This window comes from Oncorhynchus masou, chromosome 9 (assembly GCF_036934945.1).
Source record: "Oncorhynchus masou masou isolate Uvic2021 chromosome 9, UVic_Omas_1.1, whole genome shotgun sequence".
Classification (NCBI taxonomy): Eukaryota; Metazoa; Chordata; class Actinopteri; order Salmoniformes; family Salmonidae; genus Oncorhynchus; species Oncorhynchus masou.
Genome location: NC_088220.1, coordinates 61,303,755 through 61,325,797, shown reverse-complemented (window position 1 = coordinate 61,325,797; position 22,043 = coordinate 61,303,755). Strand labels below are relative to the sequence as shown.

Below are 22,043 nucleotides of genomic sequence, written 5' to 3'. Positions count from 1 at the left end.
TGTTCGGCCAGAGATTCGACCATGTCCCACTCTGGAGCCCAGGGCAGCATTGGGAGCCACCCAGCCATGGGGCTGCGTGCCCACAAAGTAGGTCTTCACATTTATTTTTACAAACTACTCTAATAATGCAATCTCTAGCCAAGATACAGCATTTCCAGTTGTTATAATGGCCCAAGACAAGCATCTTGTTCAATGATATCCATATCAAATCATTAACAGTGTTATATTATAACTTATTACAGTAAATAACCATGCTGTGATATTGTCTATCTTTTCAGATGTACCTGTTTGAGTTTGAGAACTTCCAGGGTCGTATGATGGAGTGCATCACTGAGTGCCGTAACCTGTGTGAGAAGGGCTTCGAGAAGATCGGCTCCATCAGGGTGGAGTGTGGACCGTACGTCATGCCGAACTGCATCTGTTTACATAGAAGATAGAAACTATTCCGTGGGATTCATACACTATATATACAAAAGTATTTGGAAACCACCACAAATTAGTGTATTTGACTATTTCAGCCACACCCGTCGCTGACAGGTATATAAAATCGAGGACACCGCCATGCAATCTCCATAAACAAACATTGGCAGTAGAATGGCCTTACTGAAGAGCTCAGTGACATTCAACATGGCACCGTCATAGGATGCCACCTTTCCAACAAGTCTGTTCGTCAAATTTCTGCCCTGCTAAAGCTGCCCCGGTCAACTGTAAGTGCTGTTATTTTGAAGGGGAAATATCTAGGAGCAATAACAACTCAGCCGTGAAGTGGTAGGCAACACAATCTCAAAGCTGTGTGGCCTACCACACAAAATGAAGTGCGTTGCGATTAAAAATGGATTGTCGTCGGTTGCAACACTCACTACCGAGTTCCAAACTGCCTCGGGAAGCAACATCAGCACAATAACTTTTTGTTGGGAGATTCAAGAAATGGGTTTCCATGGCCGAGGAACCGCACAAGCATAAGATCACCATGTGCAATGCCAAGCATCAGCTGGAGTGGTGTAAAGCTAGCCCCCATTTGACTGGAGCAGTGGAAATGTGTTTTCTGGAGTGATGAATCACTCTTCACCATCTGACAGTCCAACAGACAAATCTGGGTTTGGTGGATTCCAGGAGAACACTACCTGCCCGAATGCATTGTGCCAACTGTAAAGTTTGGTGGAGAAGGAATAATGGTCTGGGGCTGTTTTTCATATTTTGGGCCATGCCCCTTAGTTCCAGTGAAGGGAAATCTTAATGCTACTGCATACAATGACATTCTAGACGATTCTGTGCTTCCAACTGTGTGGCAACAGTTTGGGGAAGGCCCTTTCCTTATCAGCAACCTCACTAATGCTCTTGTGGCTGAATGGAAGCAAGTCCCCACAGAAATGTTCCAACATCTAATGGAAAGCCTTCCCAGAAGAGTGGAGGCTGTTATAGCAGCAAAGGGGGGACCAACTCCATGTTAATGCCCATTATTTTGGAATGAGATTTTCAGTGAGCAGGTGTCCATATACTTTTGGTCATGTAGTGTATTATTTGAGAACTTAGAGTAAAGTTGTTAGCTGGAGCGTGTCCAGAGGAAAGCTTGCAGAATCATTCTTAGCGGGTTGTACACCAGCTACCTCGAAACCCTCAGAATCATATTCTTGGACAGAAGATGGGAGCTGATCTGCCAGACATTTGCTAAATCCCTGCAGAATTCCCAGTTTGCAGACCTGGTCCCCCCTACCAGATAGCGGATTACTGGATGGGCAACCCGCAACAGCCACAAACTGAACACTCCCATGACACGCACAGGCCACTATCAGGACTCTCCCATTCCATACTTCACTAAACAGTGCACACACCATATAGCCCAGGGGCTTCCAAAGAACTCTAAAGATGCCTTTTGTAAAGCTGCCAACTGAACCTTGTTGTTGTACTATTGTTGTTTTGTATACAGTATATTGCACATTTTAAGTTTTTTATATTTTAAGTGTTTTGCAAGTTTAGGATTTTACTATTTGATCATTATAATGTGATTGATGTTATGATTGTAAATTGGTTGACAATTCAATCTATGACTGTGAGAAACCAATAAAACCTACAACTACTACTACTATTAAAGTTATCTTAGTCCAATGAGACACCTGAAACATTGTTAATTTACAACATGCAATCTCCAGTGAATCATGACTTTTGAAATGAACATGTGACATCTAACATGATGTTGCCTAAGAACCTTGAAATCACTATCCCTAGCTTTGCTATCCCTAGCCTTAAGGCTTCTGATCATGTTTATAAGAGAGTTGTGTTAATTCAGTATAAGTGTGTTATAGTTGTGCTGTAACACTTTTATAATGTCCCCATACAGCTGGGTGGGCTATGAGCAGCAGAACCTGAGCGGAGAGATGTTCATGCTGGAGAAGGGAGAGTACCCCCGCTGGGATACCTGGAGCAACAGCTATAGGTGTGACCGCTTCATGTCCGTCAGGCCTGTTCGCATGGTGAGTCTATCCATTCATTAATCCATACATCCATCCATCCATCCATCTATCCATCACTACATCAATACTCTAGTCTATGTGGCTTCCCCTCCTCGCCTGGGGGCTGTGGCTGAATAAATGGGTAAACTCTATTGCTGACATCACTCTCTCTGTCCCTCTATACCTACAGGACACCCAGGACCACAAGATATGCCTATTTGAGTGTAATAACTTTGAGGGCCGTAAGATGGAAGTTTGTGATGAGGATATCCCGAGTCTGTGGTCCTATGGCTTCCAGGACCATGTGGCCAGCATCCAGGTCACTGGTGGAACGTGAGTTGACACATTAACTTATCAATCAATCTACCCATCCATTTGATTTAAGGCGTTTTTAACTTCCATTAACTCCCTCTCATTTTCTCCATCCATCTCCCTGGGTGACAGTTGGGTTGGCTATCAGTACCCCGGTTACCGTGGCTACCAGTACGTGTTCGAGTGCGCCGTCTTCAAGCATTGGAACGAGTGGGGCGCCCACCATCCCCAGATCCAGTCCATCCGTAGAGTGAGGGACATGCAGACACATCGCAGAGGCTGCTTTGAGTGGACCGTCTAGATGGGGCCAGTCAGGCGACGGGTTGTGGGCCAGCAAGACAGAGGGGAAGGGGTCTGGCTAGCCCTGGAGCTAACCATTCCAGAGTCTGGAGTTCCAACATAAGCTAACAGCTAATAACATAACATCACTGGCTCCACCTCAATCACTTAGTAGTTGTAACATTCAGGGTGTGTACTGTATTGCACAATCGCTGAATGAAGACATTGCCATCTACTGGGAAAAGGTTGTTACTGCAGTTCACCTGCAGCTGACTTCCACAATGCCTGAATATAATAACACTGGTGAAACTGATAGCTGTACTCTGTACTCCAAGACCTGATAGAATTATAGCATGAGAAGATTTATGATGGGGATTTTAATGGGGGAAAGGGAATTAGTTAACAAAGATTTTAAGAAGTTATATACCTTCATTAGTTTGTGTTCACTAGTTTGTTTCCATATCTGCAAACCCATTGATTTTATACATCTTACTTACTTGTTTCTTAGCTATATACCAAATGATGCCGAATAAGCCTGTTCATTACAATGCTCTACCCTCCTGCAATCTGTGAATGATTTTAGAGAGTAGAGATACTAGACACTCCACTCAAGCCAGTCCCTAAACTACCATGGACAGCTGCCAGCTCTTTGCTGTGTCCGTGCCCTACAGTGAGCTCAATCATCCACAGGGAGACACTGTTTACCAATGTACTCTCCCCATGGCCACCATCTAGTCTAGGGATTCCACCTCAACCATAATTTCCCTAATGACATTCTACCTTCAAGGCTTCAAAGCTATGCCCATGACCCACTCGGTCGAGGGCAGTGAAGCTTTCCAATGACCCACTCTATCTAGGGCAGTGACGCTATGCTCACGACACACTCAGTCTAGGGTAACAGACTCAGTTTAAGGCAGTGAGGCTGTCTGAAGGAGGACGTGAGCTAGGGGGTATGATTGGGAGACAGGCTGCTGGAGACTACCTGGTAGTGTTTTTCTAGACATGCCAACCTTTTGGGAGACCCCTCCCCCTCTTAATGATGGGGTTGCAGAGGAATGTTGTTATATACACTATATATTTCTCAGGGATGCTGGCATCTGGAAATAAACTTTCCAATAAAAAAAACAAAGTGAAATTGATAAAGCTTCCTAACCTCAGTGCTGGACATGCAGTCAGTGGCTCATGTCAAGTTGCTTGTTTGACTTTTTGTTCTCTTGTGTGTTTTATTATTGTCTGTGGTGTTTGTCCCACATTTTAATCTAAACTATGCTGAACATTCAAACAATTATTGTACTCAATGTAGATAACCTCACAAAGGCAATCCTGCATCAACATCAACAGCGACAAATTGTAACCATGTCATGTTCATGCAATCAGACAAATAGTCTATGAGCCAGACCCCCAAATTTGGGCCGTTGGGCTCGTTGGGCCGATGATTTGTCATAGTGATTTTCTGGAAAGTCTATGTCCATAGAGTTGGAAAATGTGTGATAGTGCAGCAATGGTAGCTTTCTGTGTGTGGTCACTCTATCTTTCATCCCCCCATCCCAATAATTGTTTTCCCATTGGGAATTTACCATATGACGAACAATGTAAGTATACAACAAGTTATTTCTCGCTTATACCCTTTAATCATATATAATTGGAAAGCTTATTCACAGTTATCCATCAGACACATTTTCAGAAAGTTCAGGTCAACAGAAATTTGACCTCTGACCTCTAGGGTACATATCAGAATGAATTACCTGTATAAATGGCTTTAAAACAGGAACCCTGATACATTTCAAACTTTGTTTGACAAGTGGTTCTGAAAGGCCATGAAATTACCATTCAAATTATATATAATATAACCAACTTTGAAAGAATCAGCTGCAACTATTGTTTAAATATCGCCATAGAATTCCATGAAATGGGGCAGCTGCACTACAGGTCAAAACACCTACTCATTCAAGGGTTTTTCTTTATTTCTGCTGTTTTCTACATGGTAGAATAATAATGAAGACATCAAAACTATGAAATAACACATACGGAATCATGTAGTAACCAAAACAGTGTTAAACAAATCAAAATATATTTTATATTTCAGATTCTTCAAAGTAGCCACCATTTTCCTTGATGACAGCTTTGCACAGCTTTGTAAGCATTCTCTCAACCAGCTTCACCTGGAATACTTTTCCAACAGTCTTGAAGGAGTTAGCACACATGCTGAGCACTTGTTGGCTGATTTTCCTTCACTCTGCGGTCTGACTCATCCCAAACCATCTAAATTTGGTTGAGGTCGAGGGATTGTGAAGGCCAGGTCATCTGATGCAGCACTCCATCACTCTCCTTCTTGGTAAAATAACCATTACACAGTCTGAAGGTGTGTTGGGTCATTGTCCTGTTGAAAAACAAATGATAGTCTCACCAAGCCCAAACCAGATGGGATGGCGTATTGCTGCAGAATGCTGTGGCAGCCATGCTGGTTAAGTGTGCCTTGAATTCTAAATAAATCACAGACAGTGTCACCAGCAAAGCACCCCAACACCATAGCACCTCCTCCTCCATGCTTCTCGGTGGTAAATACACAAGCGGAGATCATCTGTTCACCCACACCACGTTTCACAAAGACACGCCGGTTGGAACCAAAAATCTCCAATTTGGACTCATCAGACCAAAGGACACATTTCCACTGATTTAATGTCCATTGCTTGTGTTTCCTAGCCCAAGCAAGTCTCTTCTTGTTATTGCTGTTCTTTAGTAGTGGTTTCTTTGCAGCAATTAAACCATGAAGGCGTGATTCACACAGTCTCCTCTGAACAGTTGATGTTGAGATGTGTCTATTACTTGAACTCTGTGAAGCATTTATTTGGGCTGCAATTTCTGAGGCTGGTAACGCTAATGAACTCATCCTCTGCAGCAGAGGTAACTCTGGGTCTTCCTTTCTTGTGGCAGTCCTCGTGAGAGCCAGTTTCATCATAGCGCTTGATGGTTTTTGCGACTGCACTTGAAGAAACTTTCAAAGTTCTTGAAATTTTCCGTATTGACTGACCTTCATGTCTTAAAGTAATGATGGACTGTCGTTTCTCTTTGCTTATTTGAGCTGTTCTTAACATAATATGGACTTGGTCTTTTACCAAATAGGGTTATCTTCTGTATACCACTCCTTCCTTGTCACAACACAACTGATTGGCTCAAATGCATTAAGAAGGAAAGAAATTCCACACATTAACTTTTAACATGACACACCTATTAATTGAAATGCATTCCAGGTGACTAACTCATGAAGCTGGTTGAGAGAATGTCAAGAGTGTGCAAAGCTGTAATCAAGGCAAAGGGTTGCTATTTGAAGAATATAAAATATATTTAGATTTGTTTAACACTTTTTTGGTTTCTACATGATTCCATATGTGTTATTTCATAGTCTTGATGTCTTCACTATTATTCTACATTGTAGAAAATAGTAAAGAAGAAAAAGAAAAAGAAAAACCCTTGAATCAGTAGGTGTTGTAAAACTTTTCTCTGGTAGTGTGTGTTTTAGGATTGTAACTTTGGTGATAGAAGCACCAACTTGCACACATACAGCTAGAACAGGGTTTTACAAAGATTTGTACATATATGGCCATCACAGAATTCACTCACTAACCCCACAGAAGCCCTTTTCCAATATGGCCACCAAAACAACTTAATGGCTTCTTACTGGACAATTCATGGTGATGTAGAATACACAACCACATGAGCCAGATATATAAGGATGTTACATTATTCACATAATTAATTATGGTAAGAATGTGCCCAAAAAGCTGTCTGAATAGTTGATTTCTGTAGATATTATAAATAACTGCAATAGTTCACCTTCAAACATGTAAAATGGATATGCACATGTGGATAGTAATGAATGTGATCCAATTAAAAAGGGACAAACTGCTTGACATAACCTACACTGGCTAAGTGGCCGTTTTTACAGTTTCTGGGAATCGTGTAATGATCATGTCATAAATCAATTGGAAGTTACAGTAACAAATATATCAGTCATAGACTGTTCAATGCGGGAGCGCATGTCCATGTGCTGGTTGGCCACAGCAGACATACATGGAGGGTGAAAGCATTCAGCTTGTGAGAATATCTTGCTCCCAATTGAGTTGATATGTATTTGCATGAACGGCTTATGATGCTTTCGTATGAGCGCTGACGACCCACCGCATCCTCCCTTCCTCTCTCGTTCTGCATTATGTAAACCGTCATCACCACCGCACGCGCGCTCCAAGCGCAAGGGCTATTCAGCCGCCGCACACAAACAGTCACGGACCGACGGGTTTAAAGAACTGAGGATTTAAATTAAATACCGAGTGTGAGAGACGTTGAGCCTTGGGTGAGGGAGGGAAAGAGACTGATTTGTATCTTCCCCAGATCGGGAGGGGGAGGAGGCACGGAGAATGAGCTATTATTGTACCAGCACAGAGGCTGTGTGTAATAGCCAGGACGCACCTAACGGCAGTGCGAGGAAAGCAGCTACTAATAATACGAACCGTGGCAGCGAAGGTCTCGAGAGCAGCAGCAGCACTAGTTCACGGCAGTCGCAACCCCAACCGCTCGTGGCCATGAAAGTGAAGAAAGGCTGCAACTCGACAGATGCTGGGGTCCCGGTTACAAGTGAAGAAGAGTTGCTAAGAAACCCCGTAATATCGCCTGAGGATGTACTTGGGTTACAAAAGATCACCGAAAGTAAGTAGGCTACTAATTGGTATTACGGGTAGCTTCACAGCTACCTGAACGGTTCTGGGCGCAGCGCACCTGCTGTTGCTCTGTTGCCCGGCATGAAGCATCGGGTCCACAGCGACAAACGTTACATTGTTAACGGGCAGCCATCCATCTATTTATCCATCCGCGTAGTAACATATTAGTTGCCCTAGTGCCATGTTTGTCATTTTTCAAGGGTATACTTCCAGTGCATTGGACAACGACATAGGGGGACATGAGGCTACAGTAGGATATTTGTGGGGGTGGAAATACAGATTATATAGGCTAGTGGAATTATAGTCTAACGACATGTATACTTGAATGTTTCTGTGTGGGCAATCTGGGCATAATAGATAATGATATAAGACAGGAGAGTAGGTTATCAGCCTCTAGCTCAGACAGGTTTAGTAGTCAGGTACATAGGTATGCACACAACCCTGTGTGTGTGTGAGAGAGAGAGGGGGGGCTAGAAAGAGGGATAAAGAGAGAGAAGGTTGCAGGAAGCAAAAGAGAGAGAGAGAGAGAGAGAGTGTGTGTAAATATTCATTTTAAACCAGACAGGCAGGTATTAATGTGATTGTTCTTTCTAATGCCCTCTGTTGTCCATCTTGATGAAAAAATGAAAATCGGACTTTTCCTAAACCCTTTCCCGAACCTGAAGAAACTGTTTCCTCTTAGGTAACAGGTGATCAGTGCTCTGTGCCTGCTGATTGAGACAGTCCGAACCTGTTTAAAGATCTGCATTAGATTGTTACAGCACATAACAACACAGCTACAGTCACGCAATAGAGACATCTCAAATGGCACCCTATTAGCTTAATAATGCAAAACAATGTACCAGAATACTATGGCCCTGGTCAAAGTAATGCACTATAAAGGGAATAGGGTGCCATTTGGTTTGCAAAATATATGTTTTGTTGTTGTTGTATAAAACACATCCTCTCTCTGTTCCTTCTGCATTCACACTAGGCTACTGGTGACTGGTGAGCTGTAAAATACATTTAATGTGGCCATCTTCATGTCAACCACCTGAGTGCATCCTGGTTCCATCAAGTGTCTTTTGTCCTGACTGCTCCTCAGGCTAAAAGCAGTTGCTTCCGCCTCACAAAGTGTATAGCCAGGAGGCTGTTATATTGCTTTCATCAATTCGCCTTTCACATCAGTAGAGGATATACAGTACAATAGAAGGAAGGCCAGGTATACTACGGTACTACTCTGTATGCACTTGACCTCTAGGCCACTTTGGAGACTTGGGATGCATCCATATTGACACGCTAGTTCTATCTTATATCACAAACTAATATCCTGTGGCGGTTGGTTAGCTAGATGGTAATAAAGCCTTAATCTTTAGCCTCCATGTACGATGAGTCATTTCAATATACATACAGGCTTGTGTCTGAATGATTTGATTACTATCCAGAGTCTCTGCTATAAGCAAAGGGCATTTCTCATCATCCGGAGCAGTTCTCATCCCAAAAGGCACACTAGCCCGCCGACATCATCCCTTTAATCCATGTTCCTGACCGATAGTGTTAGCTGTTTGGTTCTGTAACCTCCAGAGGAAGAGCAGAAGAGCAGCATCGGGCTGCAGTGGTGAGATAATACAGAAATCACTGATGATGGCTGCATAGTGGTAATCTCTGCTCTCCGCTGACATGTAATCTGGATTATGTCAGAATGAAGGGAATGTGGCGCTTCAGTGACCTGATAGACTCTAGTTAATTAATGCTTCAGAGTCAAGCAGCATGCAACAAAACACTCAATGAAGAACGCATCCAGACATTTGTTTACAAGGTATATCATTTCTGATTAGAAGGCAGGTTTAACGGCTACTGTATGTGTTACATTTGCTGTGTTCACTGTCTCTGACATTGTGTTTTGGTCTATAGCCCCCATAGCTGCAGTGTAAGATACATTCAGGAAACCATAGATCAAATGGCCTTAATGGCATTTCTCTCACAAATGCTTTATGATAGCCACCTGCTATGGCATGATACTTATTTGATTTATGATCATTGTCTAGAATATCATTGTCCTCTTTTTCACCCCGCCCTTTATGACATGCAATCCTATTGAATTTGGTCCTATGGTTGCCTTACTCCTTTTCTATCAGAATTAATGAACCAAAAAGAATCAGAATTATTCAGTCGATACAAATGTTACAAGACAATAAAGATATCCATTTTGTAAATGTTTCGCTGAACTGCCAGTATATGGAGGAGAAATAACCAGTGAAAGACTGAAGGAGAAAATGACAAGGCTTGCTGTGTAAATGACTTTCATGGCAGTGCTTTGGGAGGTAACTGTATCCATTTTGGGGTTGCAGGGAGACACAGTGGCTCAGAGATGGTAAGAGAGGGAGACACACTGTTTCTCTGAGACAGGCATGATGAGGAAAATAAATGTCATCTCGCCCATGGAGAGAGAGTGTTTTGTGAAATGAGAAATGGTTTCTTATCAGTGTACTGTATGTATGCTGCATGGGGCTTATGGTATAAGGAAATGAACAGTGATCATAGGGGGGCTATGTAGAAGGCACATCAAATACAGTATTCACTGCAGGAATTCAGCATGCAGTAGTTTACATACACTTAGGTTGGAGTCATTAAAACTTGTTTTTCAACCACTCCACAAATTATTTGTGAACAAACTATAGTTTTGGCAAGTCGGTTAGGACATCTACTTTGTACATGACACAAGTCATTTTTCCAACAATTGTTTACAGACAGATTATTTCACTTATAATTCACTGTATCACAATTCCAGTGGGTCAGACGTTTACATACACTAAGTTGACTGGGCCTTTAAACAGCTTGGAAAATTGCAGAAAATTACGTCATGGTTGTAGAAGCTTCTGATGGGCTAATTGACATCATTTGAGTCAATTGGAAGTGTACCTGTGGATGTATTTCAAGTCATATCTTCAAACTCAATGCCTCTTTGCTTGACATCATGGGAAAAACAAAAGAAATCAGCCAAGACCTCAGAAAGAAAAGTCTGGTTCATCCTTGGGAGCAATTTCCAAACATCTGAAGGTACCACGTTCATCTGTACAAACAATAGTACACAAGTATAAACACCATGGGACCACGCAGCCGTCATACCGCACAGGAAGGAGACGTGTTCTGTCTCCTAGAGATGAACGTACTTTGGTGCGAAAAGTGCAAATCAATCCCAGAACAACAGCAAAGGACCATGTGAAGATACTGGAGGAAACAGGTACAAAATAGGTATCTATATCCACAGTAAAACAAGTCATATATCAACACAACCTGAAAGGCCACTCAGCAAGGAAGAAGCCACTGCTCCAAAACCGCTATAAAAAAGCCAGACTACGGTTTGCAACTGCACATGGGAACAAAGATCGTACTTTTTGGAGAAATGTCCTCTGGTCTGATGAAACCAAAATAGAACTGTTTGACCATAATGACTAACGTTATGTTTGGAGGAAAAAGGGGGATGCTTGCAAGCAGGTTAGAAAACCACGTCACAGTCAAATATACAGGATACGAGCATTCCATTCCAGCTAAACATCTGACATGTACAATGGCAAGAAAAAGTAGGTGAACCCTTTGGAAGTACCTGGATTTCTGCATAAATTAGTCATACATTTGGATCTGATCTTCATCTTAGTCACAACAATAGACAAACACAGTGTGTTTAAAACTTCTTTGGGATAGGGGGCAGTAATTTTCACGTCCAGATGAAAAGCGTGCCCAAAGTAAACTGCCTGTTACGCAGGCCCAGAAGCTAGGATATGCATATGCATGGTAGTATTGGATAGAAAACACTCTAACGTTTCTAAAACTGTTAAAATAATGTCTGTGAGTATAACAGGAATGATTTGGCAGGCGAAACCCCGAGCACAATCTAATCTATTTTTGAGGACATTGTGTTTGCTAATGTTTTTCTATGGGAAACCTGAATTATTAGGGCCCATATTGCAGTTCCTATGTCTATGCCAAGAGTGTGCAAAGCTGTTATCAAGGCAAATGGTGGCTACTTTGAAGAATCTCAGATATAACATATATTTTGATTTGTTTAACACTTTTTGGGTGTTTCCATGTGTATTATTTCATACTTTTGATGTCTTCACTATTATTCTACAATGTAGAGTAGATGTGAGTAGATTCTACACATGAGTAGATGTGTCTAAACTTTTGATTGGCACTGTATATTTCATACTGTTATGAGTAACGATCTCTAAAGGAAACTGGAGACAGATTCACATTATCTCTTTGGCACATGCACACATCGAACAAATACATTTTTGACATTTGTTGTGGCCTGTTCACACAATCTTGGATTTCATCCTATTACTCAAATGTAGTCAGGTGGCCGACTTTGTTGTGATAGTATTAGTCATAATTGCTTCAGATTGTTCACCAGGGAGAATCCGTCCTCAGGAATAGCTCATTCCACTCTAGTCAGCCAATACTAACCCAACTGGCTTTTGGCACGCAGGAAGTGTCTCACCACTCAAGCAATTGCTTGAATATAGACCGCCACTCTTGAAAAATCATCCTAGGTAGCTAAACAATAGAACAACAGGCTTTTGGCAGGCGGACTGGGATGCTCTTTGTGTGTGGGGTGAAGTGGGGAACCAGCCTGTATACTGGCAGGTCTCTGTCTCACCACATCAGATTCAGACAGACTGAATACAGGCCATTTCAATCAGTTGTCCTTAGGTGACATAATGAGATGTTAAATATAGATTTATAGCATTTTTTCTCACACTTATTGACTTCTTTCTGTAGTTGTCAAGCTACATCAAAAAGGAACAGTACTATGCTGTATATTAGAAATTGCTTGTTATTTATTACACCTACTCACCTTGTTGCCCAGTCCTCACCTCGTTGTCCAGTCCTCACCTCGTTGTCCAGTCCTCACCTCGTTGTCCAGTCCTCACCTCGTTGTCCAGTCCTCACCTCGTTGTCCAGTCCTCACCTCGTTGTCCAGTCCTCACCTCGTTGTCCAGTCCTCACCTCGTTGTCCAGTCCTCACCTCGTTGTCCAGTCCTCACCTCGTTGTCCAGTCCTCACCTCGTTGTCCAGTCCTCACCTCATTGTCCAGTCCACACCTTGTTGTCCAGTCCTCACCTCGTTGTCCAGTCCTCACCTTGTTGTCCAGTCCTCACCTCGTTGTCCAGTCCTCACCTCGTTGTCCAGTCCTCACCTTGTTGTCCAGTCCTCACCTCGTTGTCCAGTCCTCACCTTGGTGTCCAGTCTTCACCTCGTTGTCCAGTCCTCACCTCGTTGTCCAGTCCTCACCTCGTTGTCCAGTCCTCACCTCGTTGTCCAGTCCTCACCTTGTTGTCCAGTCCTCACCTCGTTGTCCAGTCCTCACCTCGTTGTCCAGTCCTCACCTCGTTGTCCAGTCCTCACCTCGTTGTCCAGTCCTCACCTTGTTGTCCAGTCCTCACCTCGTTGTCCAGTCCTCACCTTGTTGTCCAGTCCTCACCTCGTTGTCCAGTCCTCACCTCGTTGTCCAGTCCTCACCTTGTTGTCCAGTCCTCACCTTGTTGTTCAGTCCTCACCTCGTTGTCCAGTCCTCATCACTCATTGTGTGTGTTTATTTGTCTGCAGTGTAATTGTCTTTTCTTAAAATGAGCATATGAAAGACATTACTGTAAGTATATTAATGCAAGTATATTAACTCTCCAGTAATGAATCACTTATTCAGTAAGTCCAACCCACTTTACGTCCAGCTCCTATACAGTCTCTCGGTGTCTCCATCTATCACAGAGACATTGAATTAAAGCTAGGGAAACACTTCATCACTGCCTATCTGATAAACAACAACCTTTCCCTCTAACTTTATTTTCCCCTGACTGTATTTACAGTCTCTGGACTTGACTGTCACCACAATTGCTGGAGTTTTAATTAAAATTGATCTGTTTGGCCGGCCTAATTTAAATCTGCTCTTTGCATCTGTCACAAGGTAAGCTACTGCTCTATGGGAGCCATTCATCTGATGTCAATGGGCAGGAGAGTCCTCTTTTATTCTCCTCTCCTCCCCTGTCCTCTCTTCTCCTGTCCCGTGCTTTCCTCTCTTCTCCTGTCCCGTGCTTTCCTCTCTTCTCCTGTCCCGTGCTTTCCTCTCTTCTCCTGTCCCGTGCTTTTCTCTCTTCTCCTGTCCCGTGCTTTTCTCTCTTCTCCTGTCCCGTGCTTTCCTCTCTTCTCCTGTCCCGTGCTTTTCTCTCTTCTCCTGTCCCGTGCTTTTCTCTCTTCTCCTGTCCCGTGCTTTCCTCTCTTCTCCTGTCCCGTGCTTTTCTCTCTTCTCCTGTCCCGTGCTTTTCTCTCTTCTCCTGTCCCGTGCTTTTCTCTCTTCTCCTGTCCCGTGCTTTTCTCTCTTCTCCTGTCCCGTGCTTTTCTCTCTTCTCCTGTCCCGTGCTTTTCTCTCTTCTCCTGTCCCGTGCTTTTCTCTCTTCTCCTGTCCCGTGCTTTTTCTCTATTCTCCTGTCCCGTGCTTTTCTCTCTTCTCCTGTCCCGTGCTTTTCTCTCTTCTCCAGTCCCGTGCTTTTCTCTCTTCTCCTGTCCCGTGCTTTTCTCTCTTCTGTCCTGTCCTGTCCCGTGCTTTTCTCTCTTCTCCTGTCCCGTGCTTTTCTCTCTTCTCCTGTCCCGTGCTTTTCTCTCTTCTCCTGTCCCGTGCTTTTCTCTCTTCTCCTGTCCCGTGCTTTTCTCTCTTCTCCTGTCCCGTGCTTTTCTCTCTTCTCCTCTCTTCTAGTTTTTGGAAGTGGATAGATGACTTGTGGTGGGGATATTGTTCCTCACTTGGGTCAAAGCAACTCCAGTCTGATTAAACAAGTGTTATCTATAGTTTAACAAAGCAGTTGCCTGTTGATTTGAAGGTTAACAATTAACGCAAGTCATTGACTGTCAATGTGTTTCATTTGCTGTGAAACTCGTCAATGGATATGCCTAAGTAATACAACATGTATGATCTATTGAGTGGCACATTGGGGTATTGAGAATGCATCATTCCTTGTTGAAAGCAGCAAGCCATTGACTCATTGTCATCTGATGTGTGTGTGCACGTGCGGGCTGGACTCCTTTGGTCAGGGACACACAACCCTCGGCCCTATGGCTGTATCCAGCCCACCATGACATTTCCAAGTGGCCCTCAACATTATGTATTACAAAAGCAAAACCCCCCAAAAGAATTCCTAATTAAAATAATGATTAATTTGCCTAGTGGAAGATACAGTGGTAAAAACATGTATTACTAAGCCTTTATTGTCGGACAGACTGTTGTTATACCAGTCTGATGATATGTGTTACTATGATGCAGGTCTGAAAAAAGGTTCACATGTTATTTGAATGTATCTATGCCTTATGTGCTGGGGTAGGGGAATCTGTTTCCAGACAGACCTGTAAACTCAGTTTGCCACATAGTGGAAAGAGAGCCTGGAGGAATATATGAGCTTAGTCATACCTCTATGAGTGTGAGTGTGTTAAAGTGTGTGTGTGTGTGTGTGTGTGTGTGTGTGTGTGTGTGTGTGTGTGTGTGTGTGTGTGTGTGTGTGTGTGTGTGTGTGTGTGTGTGTGTGTGTGTGTGTGTGTGTGTGTGTGTGTGTGTGTGTGTGTGCATGCGTGTGTTCACCCTCTGAATGGGATGATGTGATGAACTGAGACGATTCGCATTCAAGCTAATACAGCCCTACAGTACAATAACACATAACAGACAGTCTTTCTATATTACCCAGCCATGTTCATTTAATTTGCCTCCATTCTTTGTGACGTTTGGCACAGAATTCTATCAACATAGAGCAGAGTTTAAAATGGCCGCCGGCCTTTTCTTTCTCAACTGGTAGCAGTGTGACCCTGGGGGCCAGTGAAGTACTGTAGTGGTAGATGGTAGATATCGGAGGAAAGCTGTCAGAGAGATGTGCTACTGCAGTGTAACTGGAGCTTCCTGGGCTTTGCTTATTTTGCCTATGGCCCTAAAACATGGCTCCAACTAGGCCTACATGGCCAAGCTGCAAAGTCAAACTTGGCTATAATGTGACAGTTGTTTTGCCCTACAATATGCTTATTGTAAGCTTAAGGGTAGGGTCAGAGCCTTTCCTTTGATCCTCCACTTCCTAGTATGTGTTTGTGCTTGCTCCTGGTTGGCTGAAGCAGTGTATTAACCTGTAGCAGCCTATACTGTGGCCTCTAAAGCTCCGCCTCTGATCAAATGGATTTCATTCTCAAAGTTCTAAAGCAGATGAATAATGGAGGATGTAACTTATTTCTAAATGTTTCACCCCCTTCCTCAGCTTGTTCTGGGGGTGAGGGATTGACTGCTAAATACAAGCCGATGTAGGTCGTCAAATTATGACCAGTAAACAAACTGCTTTCATCAAAACACCATTGGAAGGTTTGTTAGAATCAAAACAAAATGATAGACATTTTCTATCACTTAGTAGGTCTACCTTGTGTGTGTTTAAAATAGGCCTATTTTTATAGTCAACATCTTACCGTCACATATTGTTGTTATAGGCTACTGTAGACACACAGTTGGTCCACTTCCACTATATTTTTTGAAGTGGAACACAGTCAACTGTCTGTTGAAGATGTGTGTGTGTGTGTGTGTGTGTGTGTGTGTGTGTGTGTGTGTGTGTGTGTGTGTGTGTGTGTGTGTGTGTGTGTGTGTGTGTGTGTGTGTGTGTGTGTGTGTGTGTGTGTGTGTGTGTGTGTGTGTGTGTGTGTGTGTGTGTGTGTGTGTGTGTGTGTGTGTGTGTGTGTGTGTGTGTGTGTGTGAGTGTAGGTGTGTTTGTGTTGGGGTCCATTTGGAATGCATTTTTTTTATAGATGTGGCAATCGATTGGTTACCCTAGTGTGTGTGGTTAGCATGATGTAGCGCCTAGGACAACAGAACATTGTGTTCACTCACAGGGCTTGTGAACAGAGCTAGTGTGTTCTGCACCACAACCACACAGCAACACTTCTCTCACAGCCAATTGCAGCTCAAATTCAGACATTAATGCCTCGATCACACCGACAGCTTCATTGCGTTTTAGTACACCAGAAGTACATTCAATTCAATGGAATGCTGCGTTTGACTTCCAGCATTGCGTTGCAGAGGCAGTTGCAGTGTGTTCTGTGTGGGGCATACATTGGATTTATCAAACGTATGAGTCAAACTGTATGTGTAGACGGCTTGACAGAAATGGTAGCAGAGGGTGAATGTTGACCTTTTGTTGCACACATATTCAGATGATGCTGCGTACCATTTTGCCCAATGACACTATCAGGGTGATTAACGCGTAAACCCTCCTGATACCTCTCCCCCAGACCATTATGCACACAAACAGACACAAGCTCTCTCACTCATGCCCTTTAAAAAATCAAGCTGCTTTTTCACTCTGACCGAACGGCAGACCGAGCGGGGGCTGAGGAGGAAGATAAGAGGAGGGAGGAAATCTAATCTGCATTCAGCTGTTAAATAAAAACACAACCTTTCAATAAACCTCACAGCCAGCCAGCCAATCAACTCACAGTCAGCCAGGCTGCAAGCCAGTAGCCTACAGGCAGCATATTTTAGACATGTTGTGTGAAGAAGCATAATAAAAAGCCTATTACTATCAACCTGAAATGAACAGCCATTTAAAATGTAGATTTGTTCCTGTGGGAGACTGTCAAATGTTTTCGACATGTCCTGTGAACAGGTGTCCTTGGCTATTTTATGGGCCATATTTTATTTATTCTATTTAATAGCCTAATAACATGACTTCATTATCCACATTGATTGACAGCTTGATTCAAATCAAAATAAAGAAAAAGGTAGATGTGAACAAAGCTTGTGGCTGAAAAGTCTTCTAACTCCTCCTGGCTAATCTGGGGGATTAGGAGCTATAAATGGCTGCCAGTCGCTTGCTGATGATGAATGACATAAACAGACATCTTGTGTCAAAACAGGTCCATTTCTATAAGTACTATATATGGCCATCGCTTGCTGTTGATGAATGCCACGAACGACCATCTTGTGTCAAAACAGGTCCGTTCTGTAAGAACAGCATGACTCAAGACTGAGTCTAATTTTACTCCTCTGCAATACTTCTGTGAGCTTTGAAGCACTAGAGGCAAGAAATGGAGATCACTGTCAGCCCATGCTGTTGTGTGTCCAGTTTTGGAATAACCTGAGGCTCTATCATATCCTGTAGCCTTGTCGTCTACTGTGCATGAATGTAAGGACTGTACATAAAGCATAGAACCTGCATAAAACCCACATCCACATTACGTGTTGTTCATGTCAATGTACCATGTTGTATGTTGACACATCTGTTCCAAGACATATCTGAAGGTGTTGTGCATCACACTGTAATGTATTACAGGCAGAAAGAAGCCTTTTGAGTCATTTTGTCAGACACTCCAGAACGACTTACAGGAGCAATTAGGGTTAAGTGCCTTGCTCAAGGGCACAGACCGATTTTATCAGCTAGCCGGCTCAGGGATTCAAACCAGCAGCCTTTTGGTTACTGACCCAACACTCTTAACCGCTAGGCTACCTCCCGTTAAGTACCAGACAGAGAAAGACACACGGCCACGCGGAGACACACGCACGAACACACGCGTCCGTACACACACACTCGCACACACTCACAGCAGGAGGCCCAGTGGTCTGACACCACTTTATCAGATCACTGTAATGTAGCATTTCATCATCCCATTTCATCATCCCAGATCTGTTTGTTTTTTCATGACAACGACCATATCTATACAGCATTAACAGATCTGAGGCCAGCTGATAGCGTTTCATTACCATTTGAATGAACCCTAACATGAGTCGTTCTGCTCTGCTTTGTTTCGTTTCGTGTTTTGTTGTATTTTGTTCATGCACAGTGGGCAGGTGGAGGGGAAGAAAGGTATAGCAGGGGAGAGGTGGGGGGTGGGATGAATGGAGGGAGGGGTGGGGGGAGCGATGGAGGGAGGGGTGGGTGGTGGGATGAATGGAGGGAGGGGTGGGGGGAGGGATGAAGGGAGGGGGTGGGGGGTGGATGGAGGGAGGGGTGGGGGATGGATGGATGGAGGGAGGGGTGGGGGGTGGATGGAGGGCGGGGTGGGGGGTGGATGGAGGGAGGGGGGGGGGGGTGGATGGAGGGAGGGGTGGGGGGTGGATGGAGGGAGGGGTGGGGGGATGGATGGATGGAGGTGGAGCAGAAAGCAAAATGTCCTGGCACAGCATCAGAACGAGCGTTGCTAGGTGATGCTGTTAAAGGAAGTGAAGAGGTGTGCTCCTCTCAGGGAGAGTGAGGGAGAGAAAAAGAGGGAGGGAGAGAGAGGGAACCTGGGTGACGCTGACACTTCAGAGCCTTCCGGCAACTCTCTGCCACCGAGTTGCCGACACACAAACGAGCAAGCACACAGACACACACAGTCGCGCAGGAACACACAGCGCATGGCCACATATTAGTCATGAACATTCAAACACTCATAGAGCAGGGTCCCTTACACTCACACATGCACAGACAGAACCACACATAGGCTTCACAACTTGATCCCCTTCACCATATGGAGCAGCAGCAGCAGCCCATAGAACCCAGACTGAGAGGACAGTCACACCCTACTGAACATACACATGCACCCTCCATAGATGCGTAGATCACCTGGACCACCTTGCTCAATGATGTCAATAGGCTTTCTCTACTCAGACGGTTATGTATTGTAACATGCAGTTCAACTCCCGGTGGGATTGCAGAAATGTTTTTTTAATGGTTTTCTCTGTAAATGAAGCCAAATTAGCCTAGTTACTCCTGGGAATACTGGTACATGTCATCATGGACCAGGTTGTTGCTGTGATGCGGTTAATGAACAAAACTGTTTTAACATTCAATTACAATGTATAATCTTCCTCTTCTCTCCTCTCCTCCCACCTCTCCACTCATTCTCTCCTTTCCTCTCCTCTCATCCTCCTCTTCAAGGATAACCATTCAGCTGAATAGAAAGTGGAACCTCTTCATGTTAAATCCGATGATTCATGACATATTTGTCATCTTTCTGTCCCTCTCAATGTTTTAGGCGTAAATCACAATCTTGTGTTGTCGTTCCCTGTGATGAAATATACATAATGATCATTTAAATCACCCTAAAAGTACAGCGGATGAGGTCTGTTAGGATTTTAACAGCGGCTATGACGTATGTCCATCTATTATCTACGTGCAGGCCTTACCCAGTGAGGAGAAAGAATGGAGAGACATTTAGGAGCTGTGACTGCAGGGCTTTTTGGTGACTTGTTGGGTGTGAAATTTGTTTCATAGAGCACATTTATTTCTATGAAACTTTTCACGCCGTCTGGGTCACGATGAGGGAAATCTGATGACATTCTCTCTCCATCTGTAATTCTGGCTGACTTGGTGTGTGTGTGTGTGTGTGTGTGTGTGTGTGTGTGTGTGTGTGTGTGTGTGTGTGTGTGTGTGTGTGTGTGTGTGTGTGTGTGTGTGTGTGTGTGTGTGTGTGTGTGTGGTGTGTGCGTGTGTGCGGGTGTGCGCGTGTGCGCGTGTGTGTGTGTGTGTGTGTGTGTGTGTGTGTAACTTGGCGTGTTGCCATCCCTCTGCAGGGCATCTGTCGGTCCTCTGTCCAGTTAGCTTCGGATTTATTATCACACATGCATTTTGCAGTGCAGCGTTTCACGGGGCCAAAGATTAAATTTAACGTTAGGCAGCCATGTAGTGTATTCTCTCCCTACCTACCTGGCCACTGGACTGGATGAGTGGGAAAAGCTCAAACTACAACAGAAATCAATCAGAAAGTAGAATTCCCTTTGAGGAAGTCGGTATGATTACTTATATGATGTGCAGTGTACAGTATATTGTGATTGTGATGTGTATTGAAGGGAATACGATATTTAGGCTACATTAATAATCAGGGATAGCCGATAGATTTGGTCCACACCATGTTAGCTGAAATGATTGAATAGCTCATGCTCATACAAGATTGACATTGAGTTGTCATGACCGTCTCTGATGGAACAGACGAGGGTCTTTTGTCCTTTTGTCCATGTGCCTTTTGGCATTGCCTGCACAAAGGTCTCTGATGCATCTTACTCTGAGCCTTCAACACTTCAGACCCTGTTACTTCAGATGGCTCAATGACTATTGGACCTATAGTAGGTACAGATAATGTAGTGGTATTATCATTGTCATCTTTTGTGGTGATCAGTGGAGTGTTGGTCACTTTGGGTGTGTCTCAATAGTCTCTCCTACTCTCCCACAGTTGTTTTTTATTTGTATTTATTCCACCTTTATTTAACCAGGTAAACCAGTTGAGAACACGTTCTCATTTACAACTGCGACCTGGTCAAGATAAAGCAAAGCAGTGCGACAAAAACAACAGCACAGAGTTGCACATAAAACAAACACAATAGAAAAATCTATGTACAGTGTGTGCAAATGTAGAAGAGTAGGGAGGTAAGGAAATAAATAGGCCATAGAGGTGAAATAATTACAATTTATCATTAAGACTGGAGTGATAGATGTGCAGATGGTGAGGTGCAAGTAGAGATACTGGGGAGCAAAAGAGCTAGATGTTAAGTAACAATATAGGGATGAGGTAGTTGGCTGTGCTATTTACAGATTGGCTGTGTACAGGTACAGTGATCATTAAGCTGCTCTGACAGCTGATGCTTAAAGTTAGAGAGGGAGATATAAGACTCCAGCTTCAGTGATTTTTACAATTCGTTCCAGTCATTGGCAGCAGGGAACTGTAAGGAAAGGTGGCCAAAGAGGTGTTGGCTTTGGGGGGACCAGTGAAATATACCTACTTGAGTACGTGTTATGGGTGTGTGTTACTATGGTGACCAATGAGCTGAGATAAGGCGGGGCTTTACCTAGCATAGACTTAAATATGACCTGGAGCCAGTGGGTTTGGCGACGAATATGTAGAGGGCCAGCCAACGAGAGCATACAGGTCGCAGTGGTGGGTAGCATATGGGGCTTTGGTGTCAAAACAGATAGCACTGGGATAGACTACATCCAGTTTGCTGAGTAGAGTGTTGGAGGCTATTTTGTAAATGACATCGCCAAAGTCAAGGATCGGTAGGATAGTCAGTTTTACGAGGGTATGCTTGGCAGATTTAATTTTGGATCAGAGATGCTTAATGTGAGTCTGAAAGGAGAGTTTACAGTCTAACCAGACACCTAGGTATTTGTAGTTGTCCACATATTCTAGGTCAGAACCGTCCAGAGTAGTGATGCTAGTTGGGCGGGGGGGTGCGGGCAGCAATCGGTTGAAGAGCATGCACTTAGTTTTGCTAGCATTTAAAAACAGCTGGAGGCCACGGAATGACTGTTGTATGGCATTG

At 43.7% G+C, this 22,043-nt stretch overlaps 2 protein-coding genes across 2 annotated transcripts in view; both read left to right on the top strand.

The window, feature by feature from the left end:
* Positions 1 to 21: 21 nt before the first annotated feature.
* LOC135545053 (beta-crystallin B1-like) lies at positions 22 to 3,063 on the top strand. Its single transcript, XM_064972705.1, has 5 exons — positions 22 to 87; positions 279 to 397; positions 2,339 to 2,471; positions 2,641 to 2,783; positions 2,895 to 3,063. Exons 1-5 carry the CDS (start codon positions 22 to 24, stop codon positions 3,061 to 3,063), a joined length of 630 nt encoding a protein of 209 aa, XP_064828777.1.
* Positions 3,064 to 7,271: 4,208 nt separating this feature from the next.
* Positions 7,272 to 22,043, top strand: part of LOC135546388 (protein unc-119 homolog A-like) — a 31,657-nt gene continuing 16,885 nt past the window's right edge. Inside the window, exon 1 of the mRNA XM_064974766.1 lies at positions 7,272 to 7,745. Within this exon, the coding sequence (XP_064830838.1) occupies positions 7,457 to 7,745 (289 nt within the window). The 5' untranslated portion in view covers positions 7,272 to 7,456. The remainder of the gene's footprint in view (positions 7,746 to 22,043) is intronic.

What these genes read in the sequence shown, in the direction of transcription:
- LOC135545053 (XM_064972705.1), top strand. Translation starts at nt 22, where the DNA reads ATGTCCCACTCTGGAGCCCAGGGCAGCATTGGGAGCCACCCAGCCATG. An exon ending in ATCAGGGTGGAGTGTGGACC is followed by an intron (nt 398 to 2,338) that starts GTACGTCATGCC and finishes GTCCCCATACAG; the next exon opens with CTGGGTGGGCTATGAGCAGC. An exon ending in CCGTCAGGCCTGTTCGCATG is followed by an intron (nt 2,472 to 2,640) that starts GTGAGTCTATCC and finishes CTATACCTACAG; the next exon opens with GACACCCAGGACCACAAGAT.